At 39.8% G+C, this 23,672-nt stretch overlaps 2 protein-coding genes across 4 annotated transcripts in view; one reads left to right on the forward strand and one right to left on the reverse strand.

The window, feature by feature from the left end:
• Cstf3 (cleavage stimulation factor subunit 3) overlaps window positions 1-23,672 on the forward strand; it is a 75,826-nt gene that overhangs the window by 45,771 nt on the left and 6,383 nt on the right. For all 3 annotated transcript variants that reach the window (XR_015683174.1, XM_087653276.1, NM_001077672.1), the window contains exons 4-15: window positions 8,833-8,865; window positions 10,565-10,662; window positions 11,685-11,751; window positions 11,896-11,930; window positions 12,012-12,138; window positions 13,462-13,539; window positions 14,800-14,962; window positions 17,098-17,207; window positions 18,097-18,213; window positions 18,641-18,715; window positions 19,284-19,427; window positions 20,485-20,587. Coding sequence is in view for 2 of the 3 variants with exons in the window: in XM_087653276.1 (XP_087509402.1) it covers window positions 8,833-8,865; window positions 10,565-10,662; window positions 11,685-11,751; window positions 11,896-11,930; window positions 12,012-12,138; window positions 13,462-13,539; window positions 14,800-14,962; window positions 17,098-17,207; window positions 18,097-18,213; window positions 18,641-18,715; window positions 19,284-19,427; window positions 20,485-20,587 (1,150 nt within the window). In the remaining variant the exon portion in view is untranslated. The remainder of the gene's footprint in view (window positions 1-8,832; window positions 8,866-10,564; window positions 10,663-11,684; window positions 11,752-11,895; window positions 11,931-12,011; window positions 12,139-13,461; window positions 13,540-14,799; window positions 14,963-17,097; window positions 17,208-18,096; window positions 18,214-18,640; window positions 18,716-19,283; window positions 19,428-20,484; window positions 20,588-23,672) is intronic.
• Window positions 11,894-23,672, reverse strand: part of Tcp11l1 (t-complex 11 like 1) — a 67,628-nt gene continuing 55,849 nt past the window's right edge. Inside the window, exon 10 of the mRNA XM_087653836.1 lies at window positions 11,894-13,400. Coding sequence (XP_087509962.1) covers window positions 13,282-13,400 — 119 coding nt within the window. The 3' untranslated portion in view covers window positions 11,894-13,281. The remainder of the gene's footprint in view (window positions 13,401-23,672) is intronic.

A 23,672-nucleotide genomic window follows, 5' to 3' on the forward strand; every position in this document is an offset into this window, starting at 1 on the left:
GTTATAATTTTAGTTCATACAATTACAGTGAAGTGCGTAAAGTATATGAGGCATCCACCAGGATAGCCAACCTATTAAATCTTATTGCTGTGTATACCACTATATTATGCACTTTTATCTATAGCCTTTATCTTTTTATTTTTTATAGTGTTAGCACTCTACCACTGAGCCATACCATACCCTTAGCACCATTTATAGCTATAATTAATAGGAAAATTATCGCTTTCTTAAGAATAAAGTTATAGGAAAAATTAAGAAATATAGGTTGGCAAAACTTACAAATTGTCTTTTTCCTTCAGTTGCTAAATTGTGTTCACCAGAATTAAAATATAACTCTATGCGTCAAGTTTAGTCCAGCAGTGCTTGAAAATGACGATGGAGCAGGAAAGGCCTGCCACATGGTGGCATGGATGCAATGGGTTTATTTGTAGACACTCCTCTCTTGACAGCTTTACTGTAAAACTTGAGTGAGGCACAAAGAAAAAATGGTCCCAACCATTTAAACAACTTGAATGGTCCCAACTTAAACGACTTGAAAACTTATTCGTACATATTTATTTATTTCGAGAAGGGTTTTGAAATATATTCTCTTGCTATAGCCTTGGCTGTCCTGCAACTTATTACTTTGTCAATCAGGCTGGCATAAGTGTGAGATCTTACTGCCTCTGCCTCCTGAGTGCTGGGATTGCAGGTGTATACCATCAGACCTGGCCCATCTGTGGTCGGTTTTTTTGCAAATTCCTTTTTTTTTTTTTTAATTTATTACACACACACACACACACCTACCTGCATGCCAGAAAAGGGCATTAGATCCCAGGATAGATGGTTGTGAGCCACCATGTGGTTGCTGGGAATTGAACTCAGGACCTCTGGAAGAGCAGACAGTGTTCTTAACCACTGAGCCATCTCTCCAGCCCCTGCACATTCCTTAAAACTATTTATATTTTGTAATCTTCAGAGATAATTTTCATTGTGTTATGGTCTTAAAGAAAAAAATGGGGGGTTGGGGATTTAGCTCAGTGGCAGATCGCTTGCCTAGCAAGCGCAAGACCTTGGGTTCGGTCCCCAGCTCTGAAAAAAAGAAAAAGAAAAAATGTTCAAAATAGGAATTCATTTGTTTTGGGGTTTCATGATTAGACTTACAATTTTATTATTTTTTTTTTAGAGATAAGTATTCTCTGTTTAGTCTTAGCTGTCCTAAAACTTACTTTGTAGCCCAGCCTCACTTTGATTTAAGAGATTGCCTGCCTCTTCCTCCCTAGTGCTAGGATTAAACAATTTTTCATAATTGGAAGTTGAGATCTTCACCCCTCAAACTCACATTAGTTTGACCATTAAGCGTAAGGATTGTACTTCAGAGTGGAAAAGATTCTGAGAGCAGGTTAGAAGTATAGATTGCAATTCCTTTCTTCATCACCATAAACAACTGCCATACGAGTTCCTGTCTGCTCAGTACTGTCCAAAATCACCTTAGTGTGAGTGTGTATGTGAGTGTGAGAATCTGAGTGTGTGTGTGTGAATGTGTGTGTGTGTATGGGTGTGTGAGAGTGTGTGTGTGAGTGTGAGAATCTGAGAGTGTGTGTGTGTGTGTTTGTGGTGTGAGTGTGTGTGTGTGAGACAAAAGTTGCTATGTAGCCACTTGAACTTTGTGATCTAATTCTGTATGTGTGTGTGTTTTTTGTTTTACATGAATGCAAGTTCCTATAGAGGCCAGAGGTGTTGGATCACCATCTATAAGGATAATTAAGTTATTTTACAGAAGGGTGTGAAGTAAAATAAGATTAATGAATGTGACTGAGAAGTTTAATTTTTTTTTTTAGAGGAGGTCTCACTGTATATCTAGCTGGGCTAGAACTTGCTATGTAGACCTGCCTCTGACTTCTCCCCCTCCTCAACACACCCCTAGATGCTGGGATCAGAGTAGTATGCTGCTTTGCTTGAGACTAAGAATATTCATAAATGTGATATTGTAGGTGGGGTATTTCTCACTACAAATTTATACTTTTTTGATTATTGGTGGGATTTTTTTTGCAGCACCTGGACCTTCCAGATGGTTTATAATTTCAGTCCTTAGAACAGCCTTTTGAAGTGGATATTACCATTCCCTATAGTGTAAATGGCAAAGCTGATGCTGGCAATGATTAAATAGTTGATACTGTATGATCATATTCTTTTCATTTTATTACAATGCAGATTTTATTTCTAAAGTAAGTTGAAAATAATTGCTCAATTATTTTGAAGAATTTTTTTAAGATTTATTTATGTATGTGAATACACTGTCACTGTCTTCAGACACAACAGAAGAGGGCATCAGATCTCTTTACAGATGGTTGTGAGCCACCATGTGGTTGCTGGGAATTGAACTCATGACCTTGGGAAGAGCAGTCAGTGCTCTTAACCACTGAGCCATCTCTCCAGCCCTTGAAGAATATTTTTAAGGGGCTGGAGAGATGGCTCAGCAGTTAAGTACACTGGGTGTTTTCCAGCTGACTTGAATTGTGTTCTCAGCATTCATGGGGTAACTTGCAGCCATGTATAACTCTAGCTCCAGGGGATTTGACACTTTCTTCTACCCTCTAAGGGCACTGCAGGCACATGGCGTACAGACATACATAACACCAAAGTACTTGTACACATACAAATTTCCTTAAAATTTTTTAATAATGAAATCATGATGGAAATTTGGCAGTTAGTAAAGTGCTTGCTTTGCAAGCATAATAAGAATCTAAGTTTAAAAGCAAGAGAAATGGCTCAGGGTTTAGAGCATATATTGGTTCTTGTGAGTTTGATTTCCAGCACCCCCATCAGGCAGCTGATAACTGCAATTCCAGTTTTAGGGAACCAACACCTCTCTGACTTCCTTGGTCACATAGACAGACACACATATTCATGTTTAAATACATGCTTCTGAGTTTAAATCCCCAGAGGCCACATAAAAATTGAGTATGTCATATCTGGAATCTTAAGCAGAGATAGGTAATGGATCCCTGGAGCTTATTGACAGCCAGCCTAGTCTAGTCAGCAAACTTCAGGAACAGTGAGAGAGTCTGCTTCAAAAACAGGACAGAGGGTCAGTGAGAGTGTTTAGTGGGTAAAAGAGTGCTGTGCTCATGGAGCCTGATGATGGAAGTGATCCCTAGGACCCACATGGTGGAAGGAGAGGACAGACTCCCACAAGTCTGACCTCCAAGTGTGGTCTTTGGCACATGTGCATGCACACACACACACACACACACACACACACACACACACACACCATATACGCTTTTTTAAAAATTTTATTTATTTATTTATTTATTATACATCATACAGCTTTCTACCTGCATGTCTGCCTGCAGACCAGGAGAGGGCACCAGATCTCATTATAGATGGTTGTGAGTCACCATATGGTTGCTGGGAATTGAACTCAGAACCTCTGAGCCATCTCTCTAGCCCCACCATACACGCTCGTCTATACTAAAGAAATGAGATTATATCTGTTACAGTATTTTTATTACGGTTGGCTTACTAGAGGAGTTCTCAATATTCACTTGTTGATTAATGATTGACAGTGAACTTGTGCTAAGTGCCAGAAAATTAACTTTACCTTTGTCTAAAGTATCTTTTTCTGCTGTATTTGTTGTGCTAATACCAATGAAAAATAATCAGCCTAGTGGTGGTGCACACCTCTAATCCTAGCATTTAGGAGGCAGAGGCAGGTAGAGAACTCAGCCTGGTCTACAGATGGAGGACCAGGAGAGCTAGGTTACCCAGAGAAACCTTGTTTCAGGAGGGAAAAAAGAAGACAGGATTTAAAAAAAAAAAAAAGAACGAAAGCATTCAGGAGGCAAGACAGTTGTGTAGGGGAAACAACAAATTATTTTGAGAAAGTGGATGCTTTATCACTAGGACAGACAGACAGACAGCTCTGAGAACTGCTTAGCAGCCTTTTGTCCAGTCCATGTTTTTTTTTTCATGGTCATAAAAAATCATAAATTATTCTTGACCATTGTTTCATAAAGATGAATTATGTCACACATTACTAACACATGCTCATTTATCATGGTCCTACGGAAGCCCTCCTTAAATAGCTAGCGTAGCTAGTTCATTTTATATGAGTGCACAGTAATCCATGATGCCGGGCGTCGTAATTGATTGTCCTGTTTACGTTGTGGCATTTACTTTAGACTATTTATGTTTGCAATAAATAGCCTTCCTCAACTACTTTATATAACCTGCTGCTTTGGTTTCTTTGGGATGAATCCCAGGCATGGAATTGTTGAGTCCCTTTTCTTTGAACTGAGGTAGGGTTTCATGTGTCCCAAGCTGGCTTTAAACTTGCTATGTAGCCAAGGATAGCCTTAAATTTCTGATCCTCCTGCCTACAGTTCCCAAATGTTGAGGTGACAAGAATGAGCTGCCATATCTGATTTCTATGGTACTGTGTATAGACCCAGGGCTGCGTACCACTAGGCAAACACTGTACCAACTGACTGGGTCTTTTTATTGTTTTCTTTTTAACTTTAATGACTTTTACCAGCGGCTTTCCTTAAAGGGTGTCTCATGCTTTATCCACTAGTGTATAACTTTTCCTTGCTTGTTTTTTATAGAATTAATATCCTTTTTTCCCCTTTTCTGTTTTTTGTTTGACTTGTTTTATTTTTGAGACAGGGTCTGTCTGTGTTGTCCTGGCACTCACTTTGTAGCTCAGACTTCTCCAGCTCAGATAGATACTTCTCTCTCTGCCTCCTGAGTGCTAGGATTGGAGGTGTGCACCACATTCCCTGCTTATTACCCTTTTAAAGTCTTACCATTCTGGTGAGTGTAGATTGATACATAAGGTCTTAGTTTGTCTTTCTCACTTTGAAATGTGTACATATTGCCACATGCTTTTTAACTTTACCTCTGCTGGGAGTTGTATATTCATGTCCTTGGGTAGTTTCAACAATGAGTAATTTGATTTTTCTGACCAAGTGTAAGAACTGTAAATATTTTCATCTGCATGTAGGAAGCTGGTGACCTTCAACTCCACTCTCAGATGATTTGTATCGTGGCCTTGTGTTTATGGATGTTTCAGAGGGGTTTGCATGCGCTACAAGAAAAAGACCAAGAAGCTGACCCATACTGTTAATTGCTTTTCTATTCTTCCCCAGAGGAAAGTTACCACTAGCTTACCTTTCTTCTTTCTTTTCTTCCTCCTCCCCTTCTTTTTCTTCTTCTCTAGGATTTCTTTATTTTTATTTTATGTCTCTGGGTGTTTTACCTTTGTGTATGTCTATGCATTACCTGGATACAGAGCCTAGATCCTTTGTAACTAGGGTTGTGAGCTGCCATGTAGATCCTGGGACAAGTACTCTGCAAGAGCAGCAGTGCCTTAACTGCAGCCCATACTGGCTTTTAAGAAACAACAAACCTGAACCAAATAGGCAGGCTGAGTCCATCCTACCACAGCATGTGTTCCTGGTTGCTTGGTAGAGGACTAGCAGCAGCCTGCTTGCTGTCTGTATCTACTCCTCACCCTCAGAGAGGAGTTGGCCTCTGCCAGCACAGCTCCATGAGTCACAGAACAACCAAAGTGTAGCAACCAGAAGAATGTAAACTAACATGGACACAATAGGCTCCCGACAAAGCAGCTTCTGTAGAAGGACAATTGGAAAATACATTATTGATTGATGCAAACCTGGTGCCAGAAACCATTTGTGAGCCAAGTACAGCACAGTAGGTCAACGGAAGTAGGTCATATAGACTAATTGCTTGGAAATCTAGCAGACAAACTTTGAATAAAAAAGTAAAACTAGGGCTGGAGAGGTGGCTCAGTGGTTAAGAGCACTGACTGCTCTTCCAGAGGTCCTGAGTTCAATTCCCAGTAACCACAAATGGCTCTCAACCATTTGTAATGGAATCCAGTGCCCTCTTCTGGTGTGTCTGAAGACCACTACAGTGTACTCATGTAAATTAAATAAATAAAACTAACATTCTGGGTTGGGGATTTATTAGCTCAGTGGTAGAGCGCTTGCCTAGGAAGCGCAAGGCCCTGGGTTCGGTCCCCAGCTCCGAAAAAAAAAAGAACCAAAAAAAAAAAAAAAAAAAAAAAAAACTAACATTCTGAGCCTATAGTCAGAAGACCTTAGACGTACAACGAAAAACAAACACTGACAGATCATACATTAAAAGGAAGATGTATTGTTGTTTTGTTTGTATTGCTTTTGTTTTTCTTTTTTTAATGGATTTTGTTTGTTTGTCTTGGTTTTTTTTTTTAAAAGATTTATTTATTTATTTTATGTGAATGCACTCTCGCTGTCTTCAGACACACAAGAAGAGGGGATCGGATCCCATTACAGATGGTTGTGAGCCACCGTGTGGTTGCTGGGAATTGAACTCAGGACCTCTGGAAGAACAGTCAATGCTCTTAACCACTGAGCCATCTCTCCAGCCCCCTGCTTTTGTTTTTCAAGACAGAATTTCTCTGTGTAGTCCTGGCTGGTCTGGGACTGGTTCTGTAGACCAGGCTGGCCTGGAACTCAGAGATCCACCTGCCTCTGCTTCCTGAGTGCTGGGATTAAAGATGTGTGGTACCATGCCCAGACTAAAAGGAAAAACAAAAATTTTTTAAGTGAAAAAGACATAAATTTACAGGTTCACAAACACTTTTGGGTTGGATTTAACAACCACTCTATGAGATGTATCCATACTAGGCAAAGATCCTGAGACACGGTGGGTCATGGGCCTAAGGGGGAACGTACTACAATTATTCTGACAGTACATTGCAATAAAATGACTCCTAATGGCATACTGTTACCCACATAGAGCACAGCATCTCTTAGCCTTCATCAGAGAAGCTTCCTTTTACAGTAGATGAGATTAACAGAGAGTCTTAATGGACAGTGTACAGAAAGAGAGATTTTGGAGCATTCAGCCCTGAATGGGATGTCTTTATTGTGTTTCTACCCTCGAAGTTCAGGGATCTAAGGGAAGGGGCAGAAAGGTTGTAAGAGCCAGAGGTGTGGATGATTTTAAGGGAGCATCATTTTCCAGACACAACGGGAAATATACATAGATCTCACAGACTGATAGGGTGCACAGACCTGCCCAAGCACAACCTGACAAAATCCCAGCTCAGAGGAGGGGAAGTGGGCGCAAAGTCCACTCCCACACCAAAAAGCTGCTTGCAAATGATAGAGAGAGGGAGTGACAATGTAGGTGTGCCAGCCACACTCCAGGGCAGACCCCACACTCAGGAGTGCTTAGTTGGCTAACATAAACCAGGCTCTATAGTTTGCCGTGGCTTTTTTCTTCTGTTTTGTTTTATTTTTTTTTCTCTTTTTTTAAGAGAGAGGGGAAAAATATGAGGTAGGGTGGTGGAAGGATATGGGAGGAGTCTGGGGGTGGAAAAGAATATGTTAAGTAGCTGGACATGGTGCCCACCTCTTTAATCCCAGCCCCCTGAAAACAAGTGGATCTCTGAGTTCAAGGCTGGCCAGTCTACAGAAAATGTTCCAGGAAAGCTGGTGGTTCATAGTGAGACCCTGTCTCAAAAAATATATTTTAGGAGTCTCTTAAACAACCCTGACCTACAGCTCAAAAGAGGGTTTCTCATGTTGAGTGTTGAGGTTTATGTTAGATGGTCCAAGAGACGCCAAAACAGACTGTTATTAAAGACAACATGCACTTCAGACAGAGGCCCCTGAGTTGGATCTACTCTGAAAGCCACTTCCCTGAGGACTAGTTTTCATGGTGTCAGAAGGTACCACGTAAGCTTCCAAAGGAGGGAAGCAACCAACACTCCTACCCAGCTATGTTGCCTATGAATCACAACAAAGACCAGCATGGCACATAGCCCTAAAGTGCAGTAGTGGCATGCCAAAACCTAGTAGTCCAGCATAGTCCCTAACTACAGTCTAAGGATGTGTCCATGTAGCCACAGAAAAGTGTAGTCCTCACTGCTTATCAAGGAAAATTCTCTTTGCAACAGAGAAAACTAGAGTCAATCACAGGTAAAGCCCACACCCAACTGATAAATCAACACAACTGGACCTTAGGCTCAAGGGTTGTTGTGGGAAAAGGGATGGAATGATTGTGTCTCCTAGGAATGTCAGACGCTGCACCCATAAGGTCTCACCAACATGACTGCCTAAACATTAGCTTAATTAGGTGGCTACTAATAGACATGCTGATATGAATGGGAGCTCAGAAGGCCTCAGCCCTACACAGAGAACTATGGACAACTAAGGAATGCTGAGAGCAGACAAGTAGTCTTCCTAGGGAAGAGTCACCAGTTGGCTATCCAGTATCAAATGGTCAGTCCTTAAAATACAAGTAACATCAAATAGACTGAGCAGCTGTGTTTATTTAAGAATATCTATATGTATGTAACAACAGTGAAAAAGAGCCATGAATTTGAAAACAAGGAAGGTTATATGAGAGGGTTTTGAGGTGTAGGAAAGGAAGAAATGATGTAATTATAATCTAATATATATTATATATACACACACACTTATATATGTGTGTATATGTATGTATATATACTGTATAAATTTCTCAAAAATAAATTTTAAAAAATTGCTAGTTTAACGGGTATACTAAATTCCAAGCAAAAATTTCTGGCAGTTATAAGCTAATAAGTGATTGCTTTGGAAACCAGTTCTCCCCTTCACAATGTGGGCCCTGTTAGTGAAACTTCTGGATCACATGTGTGTACCATTATACCTGACTTATTTGTTATTTTGAAGGAAAGATTTATAAGGTTGATTTTAAAAAAAAAAAATGGTCAAAAAATTAGTCAAAAATTCAGAAATAGTATGTTGATATTGTAAAAAGAGTAACGTCAATCCTATTTCCTATGTTTCTCTTCAGATTAAAGCTAAAAATTATGACAAGGTTGAAAAGGTAAGTTCTTTTACTATATTTTGAAGTTTAAGAGTTTCTTTATGGGGGTTGGGGATTTAGCTCAGTAGTAGAGCACTTGCCTAGCAAGCGCAAGGCCCTGGGTTTGGTCTTCAGCTCCGAAAAAAAGTTTCTATATTACCAATATGATATATAAATATGGTAAAATGATATAAGTTTCTGAATCCAGGTAGTAGTTATATATTATAATAATATTTCACCTTTTTCAAAGCTTAAAAATTCGTTAGCTTTCAGGAAATATAAATTAAAACTACTTAGAAATTCTAATTTATTCTAGTCAAAATGGCTAAAACCAAGAAAAAGATGTCACTAAGTCCCGCTGGAAAGGGAAGTGCTTCAACACCGTTAGTTGGGTATAAAGTCGTGCAGCCCTATGGAAATTAGCATGGGAGTTTCTCAAAAACTGAGCAGTGGGAGCCGGAACTGCTGACCACATGGTTAATCTCTGCCTTTCAACCCCATCACTGCATAAAAACCAGACTTGTAATGCACACCTATAACCCAAGCCTTTGGGAGGTGAAGACGGGAGATTGGGAAGTCGTTTTTAGTACATAGTTATGTTAGGTCGAGGTCCCGCCTGAGAAATAAGCTGCAGCAGTGTATGGTAGCATATGCTTTTAATCCCAGCACAAGGGAGGCAGGGGTACCTGGGTCTGAGTTTGAGGTTAACCTGTTTTACATAGAGAGTCCCTGGACGACCAGAGATATGTAGTGAGACCCTGTTTCAAAAACAGATAAATAGCTATATGTGGCCCAAGTATACCAGACTTGGCTATATATTCAAAGGATTCTAACTCCTACCATAGAGGTATTTATGCATCCATGTTTATTGCTATACTGTTCATAAGAGATATACCCAAGTATACCAGACTTGGCTATATATTCAAAGGATTCTAACTCCTATCATAGAGGTATTTATGCATCCATGTTTATTGCTATACTGTTCATAAGAGAAGAAATGGGCCAGCCTAGATGTCTATCAACCAATGAATTAAAAAAAAATCAGTATATCTGCAGAGTGGAATCATTACATTTGCAGGAAAGTGAATGAAACTAGATACTAGATATCCTGTGTTAAGCAAAATAAACCAGACGTGTATGGAATACACTGGCCATGAGGGCAGAGGGAGCGATTGGGAGACAGGGAATGAGTAGGAGTGTAGGTGAGGAGAAGTAAGGGACAAGGTCAATAAGGGCAAAAAATGAACATGCCTCAATGAAATTTATTTCATATGCTAATTTGAACTGAGAAAACATTACAAAAGAAAAATAATTGTATTTGTTCACTTATATATTTACTTATGGTTCTGGGGAAATGAAAGGAAATGACTATATTTGTGAAATGCATGGGCATGATTTTGATTGTCTAAACTGAAAGGATTGTTATTTGCCTTTTCAAAATCTGCACCACATGCATGCCTGGTGCCCACAGAAGTAGACATCTGACCTGCTGGAACTGGTGTAATGGATGGTCGTGAGCTGCCTTATAGATGTTGGGAATCAAACTAAAGTCCTCAGGCAGTGCTCTTAACCACAGAGTCACCTCTCCATCCCTCTTATATGCCTTTTATTAATAAGAAAATTAATTCCTGAAAAGTCTGACTATTTTAAATGCTGTTTCATTCATGCAAATATGAAATGTATTTATCTGGACGCTGATACTATTTTCTTATATTTAAAGCTATTTCAAAGATGCCTTATGAAGGTTTTGCACATTGATTTATGGAAGTGTTATCTTTCATACGTCAGAGAAACCAAGGGTAAACTGCCAAGTTACAAGTAAGTGAAATCATGGTATTAAGAATGCATATTGAGGGCTGGAGAGATGGCTCAGTGGTTAAGAGCACTGACTGCTCTTCCAGAGGTCCCAAGTTCAAATCCTAGCAACCACATGGTGGCTCACAACCATCTGTAATGAGATCTGATGCCCTCTCCTGTTGTGTCTGAAGACAGCTACAGTGCACTTATATATAATAAATAAATAAATCTTTTTTTTTTATAAAAGAATGCATATTGAGCTAGGTGTAGTGGTACCCACCTATAATCCTAGCACTGAGGAAACAGAGAGACAGGTATACCTCTGAGATTGAGGCCAGCCTAGTCTACAGATTGAGTGCCAAGACGGCCAGGGCTACACAGAGAAACCCTGGGCCGTGGCTGGTATTGGTGCATGTGGTCTCTAGACACAATCATTCCCACTTGTCTCACACCAGCTCTGAGCTATAGGTAAGAAGAAACCTAAGTATTTGAAAAGTCAGAATTCTCCAAGAAATCAGGAAAAGTGGTTTAAATAAAGCCGCAGGCACTAATCTTACACTTGAGAACTGACTCAACCAAATTTTTCTGTATTAAAACACTGTGTATTTACAACATGATAGTACTTTTTTGACAGGCTTGTCAAACTTTTTCGAGAAGCTTTTTAATGATTGTCTTAGCACATGCTCATCAATTATATGGTACAATGTCCACTTAGGATGTCTAAGGCAGCTACTTAGTAGTGAACTCCGCACTGTGACATTCCTATCTTCAGATACTCTCTCAGTGGATGTTCTCTGACATGTTTGATAGTAGTTTTAGGTTTTGATTAGCTTCTGATTTCTTTTCAAACAGGGTCTTGCTTTGTATCAGAGTAGTATGGGGTATATACTAGATATCCTAGGCTAGCCTTGAACTTACTATATAACCCAGAATGGCCTCTAACTCAGGGTAGTGATCCTGCCTCAGCTTCTTGGGATAACAGGTATGGGCCATAAACCTAACTAATAACAAATTTTTAAAATTATTTTTCATGTTCCTTTCAGAGAAAAAATGGCTCAAGCTTATGACTTTGCACTGGATAAAATTGGAATGGAAATTATGTCCTATCAGGTAGAGTTCAATTAAATATATACACAAGGGCTGGGTATATAGTTCAGTGGTAGTGTACTTACCCAGCATGCATGAGACTCTGGGTATACTCCTAAATATGAAAAAATATCAAAAAACATATTAACATTTTTTTTTATTTCTTAGATTTGGGTGGATTACATCAATTTCTTAAAAGGCGTGTAAGTATTGTCTTAATTTTTATTATATAAACAATTGATTTAGCTATAATACAATTAATGATACTTTTTATTTAACTTCAGGGAAGCTGTAGGATCTTATGCAGAAAATCAGAGAATAACTGCTGTCCGAAGAGTTTATCAACGAGGTTGTGTTAATCCAATGATCAACATTGAACAACTCTGGAGAGACTACAACAAGTATGAAGAGGTAAAATAAGCCAGAGTTTACTACAAGCTGGCCATTTTAATTATTATCTATTGTAAACGTAGGGAATCTAGCTTCTAGTGTCAAGTGCCTGAATATTAGTGTTGCCCAGTGTCTGTTGCTGCTACTGGCTTTTGTTTTGTTGCACCATGAATTAAACACTGAGCTTTATGCATATGAGGGAAATGACCTACTATTGAACTATATATTCCTAGACATGTTGTTTTATATTTATTCCAATAAAGAATTTATTTTTTTAAATAGTACTACAATAAACATTAATTTGCAAGTATATCAGTGGTATGATGACTTCAGTCCTTTGGATCACTACCCAAGAATTGTATAGCTGGATCATTTAGTGGGTCTATATGTAGCTTTTTAAAGAAATCTGTGTTGACTTTTGAATTAATTTACATCCCCACCAGGAATTGTTCCTTTTGTCCACATTGTTGCCAGCTATCATTGTTTGCTTAATGACTGATTTGACTAGATTAAGACAGAATCTCATGATTTCATGTCTATAAAAATTCCTGGGCTAGGAGCTAGAAAGATACCTACCTCAGCAGTTGAGAGCACTGGATACAGAGGACCCAGGTTCAATTCCCAGTACCCCACATTGTGACTCACAACCATTTGTAACTCCAGTTTCAGAGAATCCAGCTCTTCTTCATGGCTTCCATGGGCACCAGCCATGCACTGGTGCACAGGCATAGCTCAGGCAAAACAATAATACACATTTTTTTTAAAAAGAAAAAAGTAAAACAAACAAACAAACCCTTGTCCAGTAAGACGGCTCAACAGGTAAAGGCATTCTCTGCCCTGCCTGGTGGCCTGAGTTCAGTACTCAGCCCCCACATTGTAAAAGGAGAGGAGCCACTGCCGGAAGTTGTTCTCATCCCCAGCATGTGCTACAGTATGTGCACCCACCCATCCATCCACACAAAGTAAAATAAAGATGTGTCCTATTAATAGGATTGGATCGCCCACTCACGATTGACAGAGCAGATTCTAATGTAGAGGCGAAGGAACACATGTAGCATTGTGATGTGTAGAAGCCACCGGACAACTGTGTGGAGTCAGTTCTCTCTACTTATACCTGGGTTCTAGAGATGGATCATAAGCCACCAGGCGTTTGTGACAAGAGCTTTACCTACTAAGCCGTCTTGCATGCAGTCTACTTATTCTTTCCCAGCTGCACGTGAGGCTCAGTGTAGTGTTTGTCTGGCTGCCTAGCATCCAGGAGGCTGTGGGTTCGATTTGCAAAACTGTAAAGAGATATTTTAAAGAAAAGAAAAAAAACAGTTAATAACGATATTTTTTCCTTAGGGTATCAATATTCATTTAGCTAAAAAGATGATTGAAGATCGAAGTAGAGACTACATGAATGCTAGACGTGTAGCAAAGGTATGAAATTCTATGGGCTACTTAATTTAATGTTACTGAATTATTAAAATAATTAGCAAAGCTGTCCCATCTGGTATTACTCTTGATATTTTAAATCATTTGAGTCTTAATTAATGACAGCTAATTATAGCTAATTGATATTTGTCTGAGTTGATGATTTTTGGTTTTGATTCGTTTTATTGAGGACAGGATCTTTTTATGTAACAATGTCTGTCCTGGAACTCATAAAACAAACCAGAATGGCCTCACACTCATACAGATCAATTTGCCTGGCAAAATGATATAGTTAAATTAAAATAGTTATTTAAGTTATATTAAATGGCAAACTATTTGTTGGACTTGGAAAAAATTGTGTGTGTGTGTGTGTGTGTGTGTGTGTGTGTGTGTGTGTGTGTACTGGGCATTATCTAACCTAAGGATTCCCATACATTAGGAAAAGTTTTACTACTGAGTCACATCCCCAGTCCAAAAAGTATTTTGTTTGTTTGTTTGGTTGGTTTTGTAACAGAGTCTTGCTATGTAGTGCTGACTGCCTTGATGTAGCCCAGGCTCCCCTTGAATTCACAATGCTCTTCCTGTGTCAGCAGCTTCCCAAGTGTTAGAATTATAGGCATGAGCCATCATGCTTGGCTAAAAATATTTTTCAAAACAGAGATTTGCATAGAATTATTGAAGTAGTTGATACTTTCCCTTCATCTTTGCTTATCTGAAAATTGTGTTACTCTGCAGTCAGTGCACTTATAAAATACCATAGCTCTGTGGGACAGATTTTGTGCTGTATACATACCTTTCTATTCATTGGGGAAATAGCCCAATAATACAAAAGCTACTAGTTTCTGCCACGTTGTCAATAACAACGCTACCAAATCTCACTCGTGCTATCTTCTACATCACCCTTCCTGCAGAGAGGCCCTCATACACTGCCTGCAGAGATAGTCTGTGAGTATTCTGTGCACCACTCCTAGGCGTCTGGATTTGTTTTGTGATATTCTATTATGCCTTTTCTTACTCTTGTGTTTTGTTTTGTTGTTTGTGGATGTTATTTGACTTCTGTTTCTCGAGACAGGGTCTCATATAGCCCAGGTTGGCCTTAAACCCACTGTGTATTTTAGGATAACCTTGAATTCTAAAATCACAATAACAAAGTGATATTAGGGGTAAGAGAGTAAACGTCTAAACAAAGTGTTTCCAGCCGATCAAGTAGCTCCCTTTATATCTGAGTTGGTCTGAGCTCATCAGAACCTTTCAATGCTTGTTTAGGAATACGAGACAGTGATGAAAGGTTTGGACCGCAATGCCCCTTCAGTGCCCCCTCAGAATACCCCTCAAGAAGCTCAGCAAGTAGACATGTGGAAGAAGTACATCCAGTGGGAGAAGAGCAACCCCCTGCGTACCGAGGACCAGACCCTCATAACAAAGCGAGGTGAGGCGGGTAGCCCGGGACCGCAGCTGCTGTGTCTGGGGCTGTTCAGTCCTAGCCTCCAGGATTAGCCCAGCGCGGCGCTGCTCCTCCCACGCACTCTTGCCTATTGCTCTACAGGTCAGTGGCTTCCAGCTCACTGTAGACCCCAATGACCTCCAACTCATTAACCTCCGTATTAGCTTCCTGGGTCACAGGAATGCACTACCACGAGGCTGGGGGTTGGTTTTGTTGTTGCTTTTGTTTGTTTGTTTTCTGAACTTTTTGTTTTTCTACTTGTGTTTTTTTTTTTATTCATAATCATTTCTATAGATCCATCTTCATGATCAGTTTCCCCTTATTTTATTATCTTCAATCTGATGTTAAAATAATCCAGCAAATTGTTCATTTTATATACTGTACTTTTTAGTTCTATGAATTTCCAGGAAATTTTTATAATTTTAATTTCTCTATTGAGATTCATATGTCACAATGTGTGTTTGTTTTGTTTTGCTTTTTAATTTTAATTTTTAACTGTATGCGTGTATGTATGTTTAAATATATATATATATATATATATATATATATATATATATATATATATGGATGTTTTGACCAAGGGAATGTCTTTATATCACTTATAGGCCTGGTATTCTAAGAGACCCAAAGAGGCCATTGAATGCTCTGGAATTGGAGTTACAGATAGTTATGAGCTGCTATGTGGGTGTTGAGAATCGAACCCAGGTTGTCTGCAAAAACAAGCGCTCTTACTCTCTGCGCCTTCTCTTCAGCCTCTATATGTGTCTTTAGATCCTTGAGTAGGATTATTGCAGTAGAGTCCTCATTGGATCATCCCTTCAGACAGTGGGCCATCATGAGCTTGGTTTCCTTTGACTTTTAACTGTTGGTTACTTTTTCATGTTTTGTTACCCATATAATTTTTTTCTTTAAACATTTTATGAATGTTTGAATAATAAAGACTAGATTCTGTTGTCTTCTTTGAAGAATACTGAGGGCTTTTTTTAAAGGAAGTTGAATTATCATCTGTTTGGACTTTGTATGATATGAACTTCACCTTTGCCCATGGCCCAGTCTGCTCTGACTCCTGCTTCATTCTGCAATGCGCTTAATACTGGGTGTGTGTGTGTGTGTGTGTGTGTGTGTGTGTGTGTGTGTGTGTGTTTGTTTCTGTTGTTTTTGCTGCTGTTATTGCTTTTGTTGTTGTGGCTTGGGTTTTTTGGGGGGCTTGCCTTCAGTTTTATTACATAATATATGTATATGAAGACACATACATATAGACACATGGGTGAAGATAGAGAAGTGCCAGGAATTTAGCATGTATGTATATGCTAAGCTAAGCAGATGCTCTGTCAAAGAGATGCTTTCTGTTTTCAGTTTATAATCTCAGAAGAGCTAGTCTTTTTGGTTTTTTTCTGTTGTCATTGTTTTTGTTTTGCTTTATTTTTTATTTCTTGTTTTTCAAGACAGAGTTTCTCTTTTTTAACATCCCTAGCTGTCCTGAACTCACTTTGTAGTCAAGGCTGGCCTCAAACTCACCAAAATCCATCTACCTCTGCCTCCCAAGTGCTGGGATAAAAGGTGTGCACCACCGTCACCCACCCAGAAGGGTTAGTTTTGTACAAATCACTGTTACTGCTGGATTGGCACCTCACTGAATTCTTCAACTTTGCAGGTTCACCTAATTAATGGCAGTACTGTTTCTTTGCCTACATCTATTTTGGAGGCTTGGAAATTAAAGCCAGAACCACCTGCACGCCAAACAAGAATTGTACCACCGAGTCACATTTTTGGCAACCTCTGCTGATTTGTATACACTCTTCCCTTTGTTGTTCCATTGACCAGCTTCTGCCCCTCTGGTCTTCAGATAACAGTCACTTAGTGAAGTCACTCAGGCTTGCTTTCTTCCTGTGTTTGTCTCCTATAGGTGTGTGTGTGTGTGTGTGTGTGTGTGTGTGTGTGTGTGTGTGTGTGTGTGTGTGGTGGTGGTGGTCAGAGGACTTTGATAATGGCTGTCCTCTGCGTAGACTATGTCCTTCTTAAATGTTGGAACCAACTATCCCTCATCGTTAAAGACCATGCCTGAGTCTAATGATGCAGCTGAGGTGCTTATGATGGCAATGTGTGTTTGTCTTCCCTAGTTATGTTTGCCTATGAACAGTGCCTACTTGTGCTGGGCCATCACCCTGATATCTGGTATGAAGCTGCCCAGTATCTGGAACAGTCGAGTAAGCTGCTCGCAGAAAAGGGGGTGCGTATCCCTCCCATTCCTCTCTTTCCTTTTGTGACTTTGATATAGCAGTAAGAGTAACTGACAAAATGTAACATCAATTTTAGTAATAAAGTGTAATATAGTCTATGCTTAAATACATACATGTGTAACATTAAATTCAGAGGGGAACTATTTGGGAGGTAGGAGGAGAGGCTAGACAAGGTTGGGTAGAGTATAAGGAAAGTACAGCGGTAGACATGGGTGAAAATACCATAATAAAACTCATTATTTTATATGCAAAATATATTAAAAAGTTTTTTTTTCTTTTCTTTTCTTTTTTTCGGAGCTGGGGACCGAACCCAGGGCCTTGCACTTGCTAGGCAAGCACTCTACCACTGAGCTAAATCCCCAACCCAAAAAGTTTATATATAAGAAGTATATGTTGACAATCTAAGCTTGCCAAGTGCTGGCACTCGCCTTTAACCCCAGCCCTTGGGATGCAGAGGCCTGTGGATCTCTGAGTTCAAGAGCAGTCTGCTCTAGAGTCAGTACCAAGATAATCAGGGATACACAGAGAAACCCTGTCTGGAAAAAACAAAAAAGAAAAGGAAATATTTAAACTTATGTCAGGATGAACTTTAGTAACACTCATAATTCCTTAGAATTAAAATATGGCTTTTAAAACTGTGTCAAAGTGACTGTTGTTTGAAGCACTAAATGGTAACTGACTTAAGTATGGGAGCTGGGGTGCAGCTGGGCAGTAGAGGCCCTGGCTCAAGCCCTAGAGACTCCCCTCTGCCCAGCACACGGAGAAGTCCTTAACACCAGTGCGCATTTGTTTTCACAGCACGTGCGTCTTAGAGTGCACGCTGCCCCATCTTTACCCTTTCAGCTACTTATACCTTACTGAGGATCCTTTTCCTCCTAGGATATGAACAATGCCAAATTATTTAGTGATGAAGCTGCTAATATATATGAACGAGCCATCAGCACTTTATTAAAGAAGAACATGCTCCTTTACTTTGCATATGCAGATTATGAAGAGGTGAGAAGAGTCAGCAGACTCGGAACTCTGTGTGTGTGTGTGTGTGTGTGTGCGTGCGTGCATGCGTGCGTGTGTGTGTCTGTCTGTCTGTCTGCCTGGCTGGCTGGCTGGCTGGCTGGCTGGCTGTCTCTGTCAGTGTCTGTGTGTATAGCCCTCACACTCACGGCTCTTCCTAAACTTGGTGAATACTCATATCTACTGCTTACAATTTTACTCCAGGACTAAAACTTTTTTCTGGTAGCATCTTTGTTTTTGTAGCCAGAGATGGTAACAACAAACAGTTGTTAGTCCTCGAGTTCATATGAGTTTATGTGAAGTGTTGGTGCCATTGTGTGTGCTATGAATAGGAGTGCAGTCTTCAGGTTCCTTAAAGCTCAGATTTGCTCGTTTGTGAGTATATACTATGTTCACTTCTCTGCCACTTTAGAGTCGCATGAAGTACGAGAAAGTTCACAGTATATATAACAGACTGCTGGCAATTGAGGACATTGACCCCACCTTGGTGAGTAACCTAACTCTTTCCCACCACCATTATCTGACCTAACATAGCAAACATTTAATTGTTACATACAAGAGTCTTTGTTCTGATATCTTATTAGATCCTGGGGCCCTCTAAATAAAACACTGCTGGGCATTGTGGCTCACACTTGTAATCTCAGTGTTTGGGAAGTGGAGACAGAAGGAGCAGGAGTTCAAGGTCATCTTTGAATATATAGTTATCGGAGTCTACAGAGGGAATTCCAGGTTCTGAACCGGCAAGGCTACACAAAAAAGCTTTATCTTATAAAATACAAAAAAGGATTAGTGGTGATTATTGTATGACCTTCTGATGATAATAAAAAGAAGAAAAAAATCACTGCATTATACCCTTTAGAACAATTTTGTGTTATGTAAATTATGTCACAATAAAAATTAGCACGTGTCCCTAACACCTAGGGGAAAGTAGCTTATAACTGTACTCTGTAGTTTCTTATACTAGAAACATTGGCCTACAACTCAGTGCCTTGGTACTAGATACTGTGAAGAGTATATTCCAATTTATATAATACAAATATTTTATTTTCTCATAGGTATATATCCAATATATGAAATTTGCAAGGAGAGCAGAAGGTATCAAATCTGGAAGAATGATATTTAAAAAGGCAAGAGAGGATGCGAGAACCCGTCATCACGTCTATGTGACCGCAGCGCTCATGGAGTATTACTGCAGTAAGGTGAGCACTGCTTACATGAGGATGAGGTCATTGATCCCAGCACTGTAGGCAGAGGCAGGCACATGTCAGTGTGAATTCTCTGCCAGCGATTTACATAGTAAATCTCCTTACCCTCCCCTTCTACTTTAAGTAATCAATTGCTCCATTTTGTAAAGGTCTTAAGCTTATCTACATAAAATTATATTGAACATTATTCAACTCAATTGCTTGCTTATTTATGCCTTATTAAGCTCATATTTCTTTTTTCTTTTTTGATTGATTGGTCATCTCCTGTAGCTGATTGAACCCAGGGCCTCCTGCATCCTAGATAAGCTCTCATATTTTCTCAGGGTGTTGGAGGGCAGTGTTCAGGGTTGGAACTTGATGAGCAAGTGCTCACCGCTGAGTGACCGACTACAGGTCACCCCTTGGCTGTTCCTGTTTGTTCACTGGGTTTTGTTTTGTTCTGAAGCACATGTCACTAAGTTTCTCAGTCTGGTCTCACACTTTCCATCTTCCAGCTTTTAGTACCCAGGTCTAGGACTACAGGCAGTGAACCACCACAAGCAACTGTGGTAAATGTCTTAGACAGGTGTTGACATTGGCTACTTGGCTGTTTTGTTTTGTTTATGGTGGTGCTGGGGTTGACTGAGGGCTTTTAGCAGTCTGGGCAAGTTCTACCTCCAAGCTATGCCCAGCGCCTTCTCACTTTAAAAGGACAGGTTCTTGTTTCATTCCCTAGGCTGGCCATGAAGTATAAGCATAAAACTCATATTCCGAACTTAACCCCTCGGTTGTTTTTTATTTAGCTCACCCATTTTAATTCTTCTGTGCTTTGTCATATTTAGAGGTTGTGAGAATATTTATTGTTTTTTATTTGTTTGGTTTTTATTTTGAAAAGGTGTCTTGCTATGTAAGCTAAAATGACCTTGAATTTGTGACAATCCTCCCGCCTCTTAGTCTCCACTGCTGGGATTATAGGTGTGCACCACCATGCCTATTATATTCTGTAGTCTAAAGATTCTTTTGCATACATTGTCTGGCATTTCAAAGAAACCAGTACTGTCTTTACTTCTAGGACAAATCTGTTGCCTTTAAGATTTTTGAATTGGGACTAAAGAAATATGGAGATATTCCAGAGTATGTTTTGGCTTATATTGACTATCTCTCTCACCTCAATGGTAAGTTGATTCCAGAATTCCAGAATATCTGTCATGGTTTGTGTGTGTGTGTGTGTGTGTGTGTGTGTGTGTGTGTGTGTGTGTGTGTGTGTGTGTGTTTGTGTAAGAGCCACTTACTGGTCTTTTACCTGTATGTTATGTCTATGTACTAATGTTTTTGTTGCCCTTGGAGGCCAGAAGAAGGTATAGAATCTTCTAGAACTGAAGTTACAGTCAGCTGTCAGCTGCCATGCGGGTGCTGGGAATCAAACATACATGTATGTGTTTATGTGTGTGTGTAGGGTTTATTAGAATGATTTACAGGCTATGGTCCCCTTCTCCAACAATGGCTGTCTACCAAGGGAAGTCCAAGAATCCAATAGTTCTTAAGTTCATGAGGCTGGATGTCTCAGCTGCTCCTCAGTATGTGCCAGAAGCCTGAAGAAATAGGCTCTAATGCCAGTAAAGGAAAGGACTATCCAGTAAAACCGAGACCAGGCTGGCAAAGAGCGATGGCCTCTTCCATGTCGTTATATAGGCTGCCGCCATAAGGTGTGGTCCAAATTAAAGATGGACAGCCCTACCTCATAGCTCTGGGTTAAAAGAAAAAAATTTCTCACAGGTATACCCAGCCACTTGGCTTTTAGTTAATTCCAGATGTAGTCAAGGTACCAACCCACAGAAGCCATCACAGCAAGCATTCTACCAACCAAGCTGTCACCAGTCCTACCGACCATGTATTCATGCTTCCTGAATGATGGTAGATTGTTTGACTATCCAGAGTGGTTTGAATCAGGAAAGAGCTACCACAACTGGTGAAGCTGCAGTGTCCGTCAGGAGACAGAGCTGTCTGTGTTGTTCTCTGGCCACTCTGTGCAACTCATCTCTTGTCTCCTAGGGGTAAATAGATATTTAAAACCTCTCCAGCTAGTAATGTAACAGTAGATGGGTTAGAAGTCTGTAACCCCCAAACCCAAAACTACTTGTGAGGTTATGGGGCGAAGTTTTAAAAGAAGCGTGTTCACTGACACCTTTATTTTCCCACTCTGCTGGAGTAATAGTAATATAACCATTTTCATGCTAGGTAAGTACCCATTCATGTGTGTCTCCATAAGATTATTATTAGTATTGATAGTTCAGGATATATAAATGGGGGGGGGGGGCAACTGGGAGACCTGGAGAAGTGACCCAGTAGTTAAGAACATTGTTTGGGGGCTGGGGATTTAGCTCAGTGGTAGAGCGCTTACCTAGGAAGCGCAAGGCCCTGGGTTCGGTCCCCAGCTCCGAAAAAAAGAACCAAAAAAAAAAAAAAAAAAAAGAACATTGTTTGCTCTTGCAAGGGCACAGGTTTGATTTTCAGCAACCACATGGTAGCTCGTGGGTATTCCTAACTCCAGTTCTAGGGGATCCAGAAGGCATGTACATGTACATATACATTTATGCAGGCGGAGCAGCCATAGACAGAAAATAAATCTAAAAAATAAAACAATCTCGTATGAAAGTTGTTTTAAGAAAACTTGCACTTACTTGTACATGAGATTGGTGTGTAAACTTAACTGTAGTTCTACCACTGGCAGTGAGGTTATACCCTTCGTAAGACTGAGAAAATCAAGTTGGGCTTTTGCATGCATTTGATGTATACATGGGTATATATAATGTATATATGGGCAGCAGTAATTGTGTCTAATGGTGGAGGTGAATGGGAAAGCTCCAGAGCTGTTCTGAGGCTTCGGAGCATCTAGACTATTAGTCATCGAGCAAAATGAGTGTGCCTGTGCTAACCAGCATAAATGCCAGATTCCAGAGATTTAATTCTAACAAAAGTAAATAACGTGAAATATTGTTGTGATTTTCATATTGTTTACATGTTGAAAAGACAGTTAGGATGTGCTTGGCTATCCTTAAGATTAATTTTACCCTCTCAGAATGGCTAGCAGGGTTCTAAATGCCATTCTGCTGCATCCCACTGTGTGGCTGTGCTAGCCTAAGGATTCACAGGAAACATGAGCCAGATAGAGAGGAAGGAAAACGTCCTTTTAGCTAGAGAACATGGTGAGCATTGATCAGGGAGGAGACTCTGTGAGATAGAGTAAAAGGGGTGTTTAGAGCAAAGCTGCGCTAAAGCAAAGATAAAGGTAATATTTAATAACAGTTTTTAAATATGGGGCTGGGAAGATGGCTCAGCAGGTAAGAGCCCTGGCTGCTCTTCTAAGGGACCCAGACTTGAGTCTCAGCACCCACATTGTGGCTCACAACTCCAGTGTCAGGGGACCCAACACCCTCTTCTGACCCCCACAGGGATTGAATGCAAGTAGTGCACAGACACAAATGCAGGAGAAACACTCAGACACAACATAAAAATAAGTTAAATTAAAATGTAAAAATATATCAAGTCATTTAATGTAGTGCATCTGTCTTGATGCCATCTTGTTTGGCTAAATTCATTTAATCTTTAATCTCTTATGAGTTATCTTGCATATGCACAGATAGTAAATTGAATGTCTGTGTTAATAAAATAAAAACCAGTCATGATGAAGGATTTAAACAAAATTTTGTGCTATAATTTAGATATCATGATTCTACTCATTTTAACTGATCAGTTCAATTATTATTGCTATATTCTTAAGTTCTTTTTAAAGATCCCTTGAATTACCAAGAAAATTCCTGCTTTCACTTACAAATGAACTCCTAATACTTAAAAATCTAAGATAGTATTTCTTATTAGTTTTGAAAGGCAAAAATAAGACATCTGGTTCAGTCCTCACTGCAATTTGCATTGTACTGTGTATAAACCAGGCCTCAGTTGAAGGTCAAAAGACCTGGCTTCTGGTAACAATGAGCCAAGCCAGTCAGGCGGGGAGTGCTTGTTTGTTTGTTTGCTTGTCTGAAACAGGGGTCTGTGTACCTCTGGCTAGCCTGAACTCAAAATGTAGACCAGGCTGGCCTAGAACTCACAGAGATCTGTCTCTGCTTTCTGACTTGTGGGATTAAATAAAGTCTGGCAAACTCAGTGATTTTGAACCTGCAAATTTCCTTATCTGTAAAAATCATTTATGACAAAGTCATTTTTCTGCATTAGATTTTTGTGGGATTAACTGAGATAAAG

This window comes from Rattus norvegicus, chromosome 3, assembly GCF_021556685.1.
Source record: "Rattus norvegicus strain SHRSP/BbbUtx chromosome 3, alternate assembly SHRSP_T2T, whole genome shotgun sequence".
Taxonomy (NCBI): domain Eukaryota; kingdom Metazoa; phylum Chordata; class Mammalia; order Rodentia; family Muridae; genus Rattus; species Rattus norvegicus.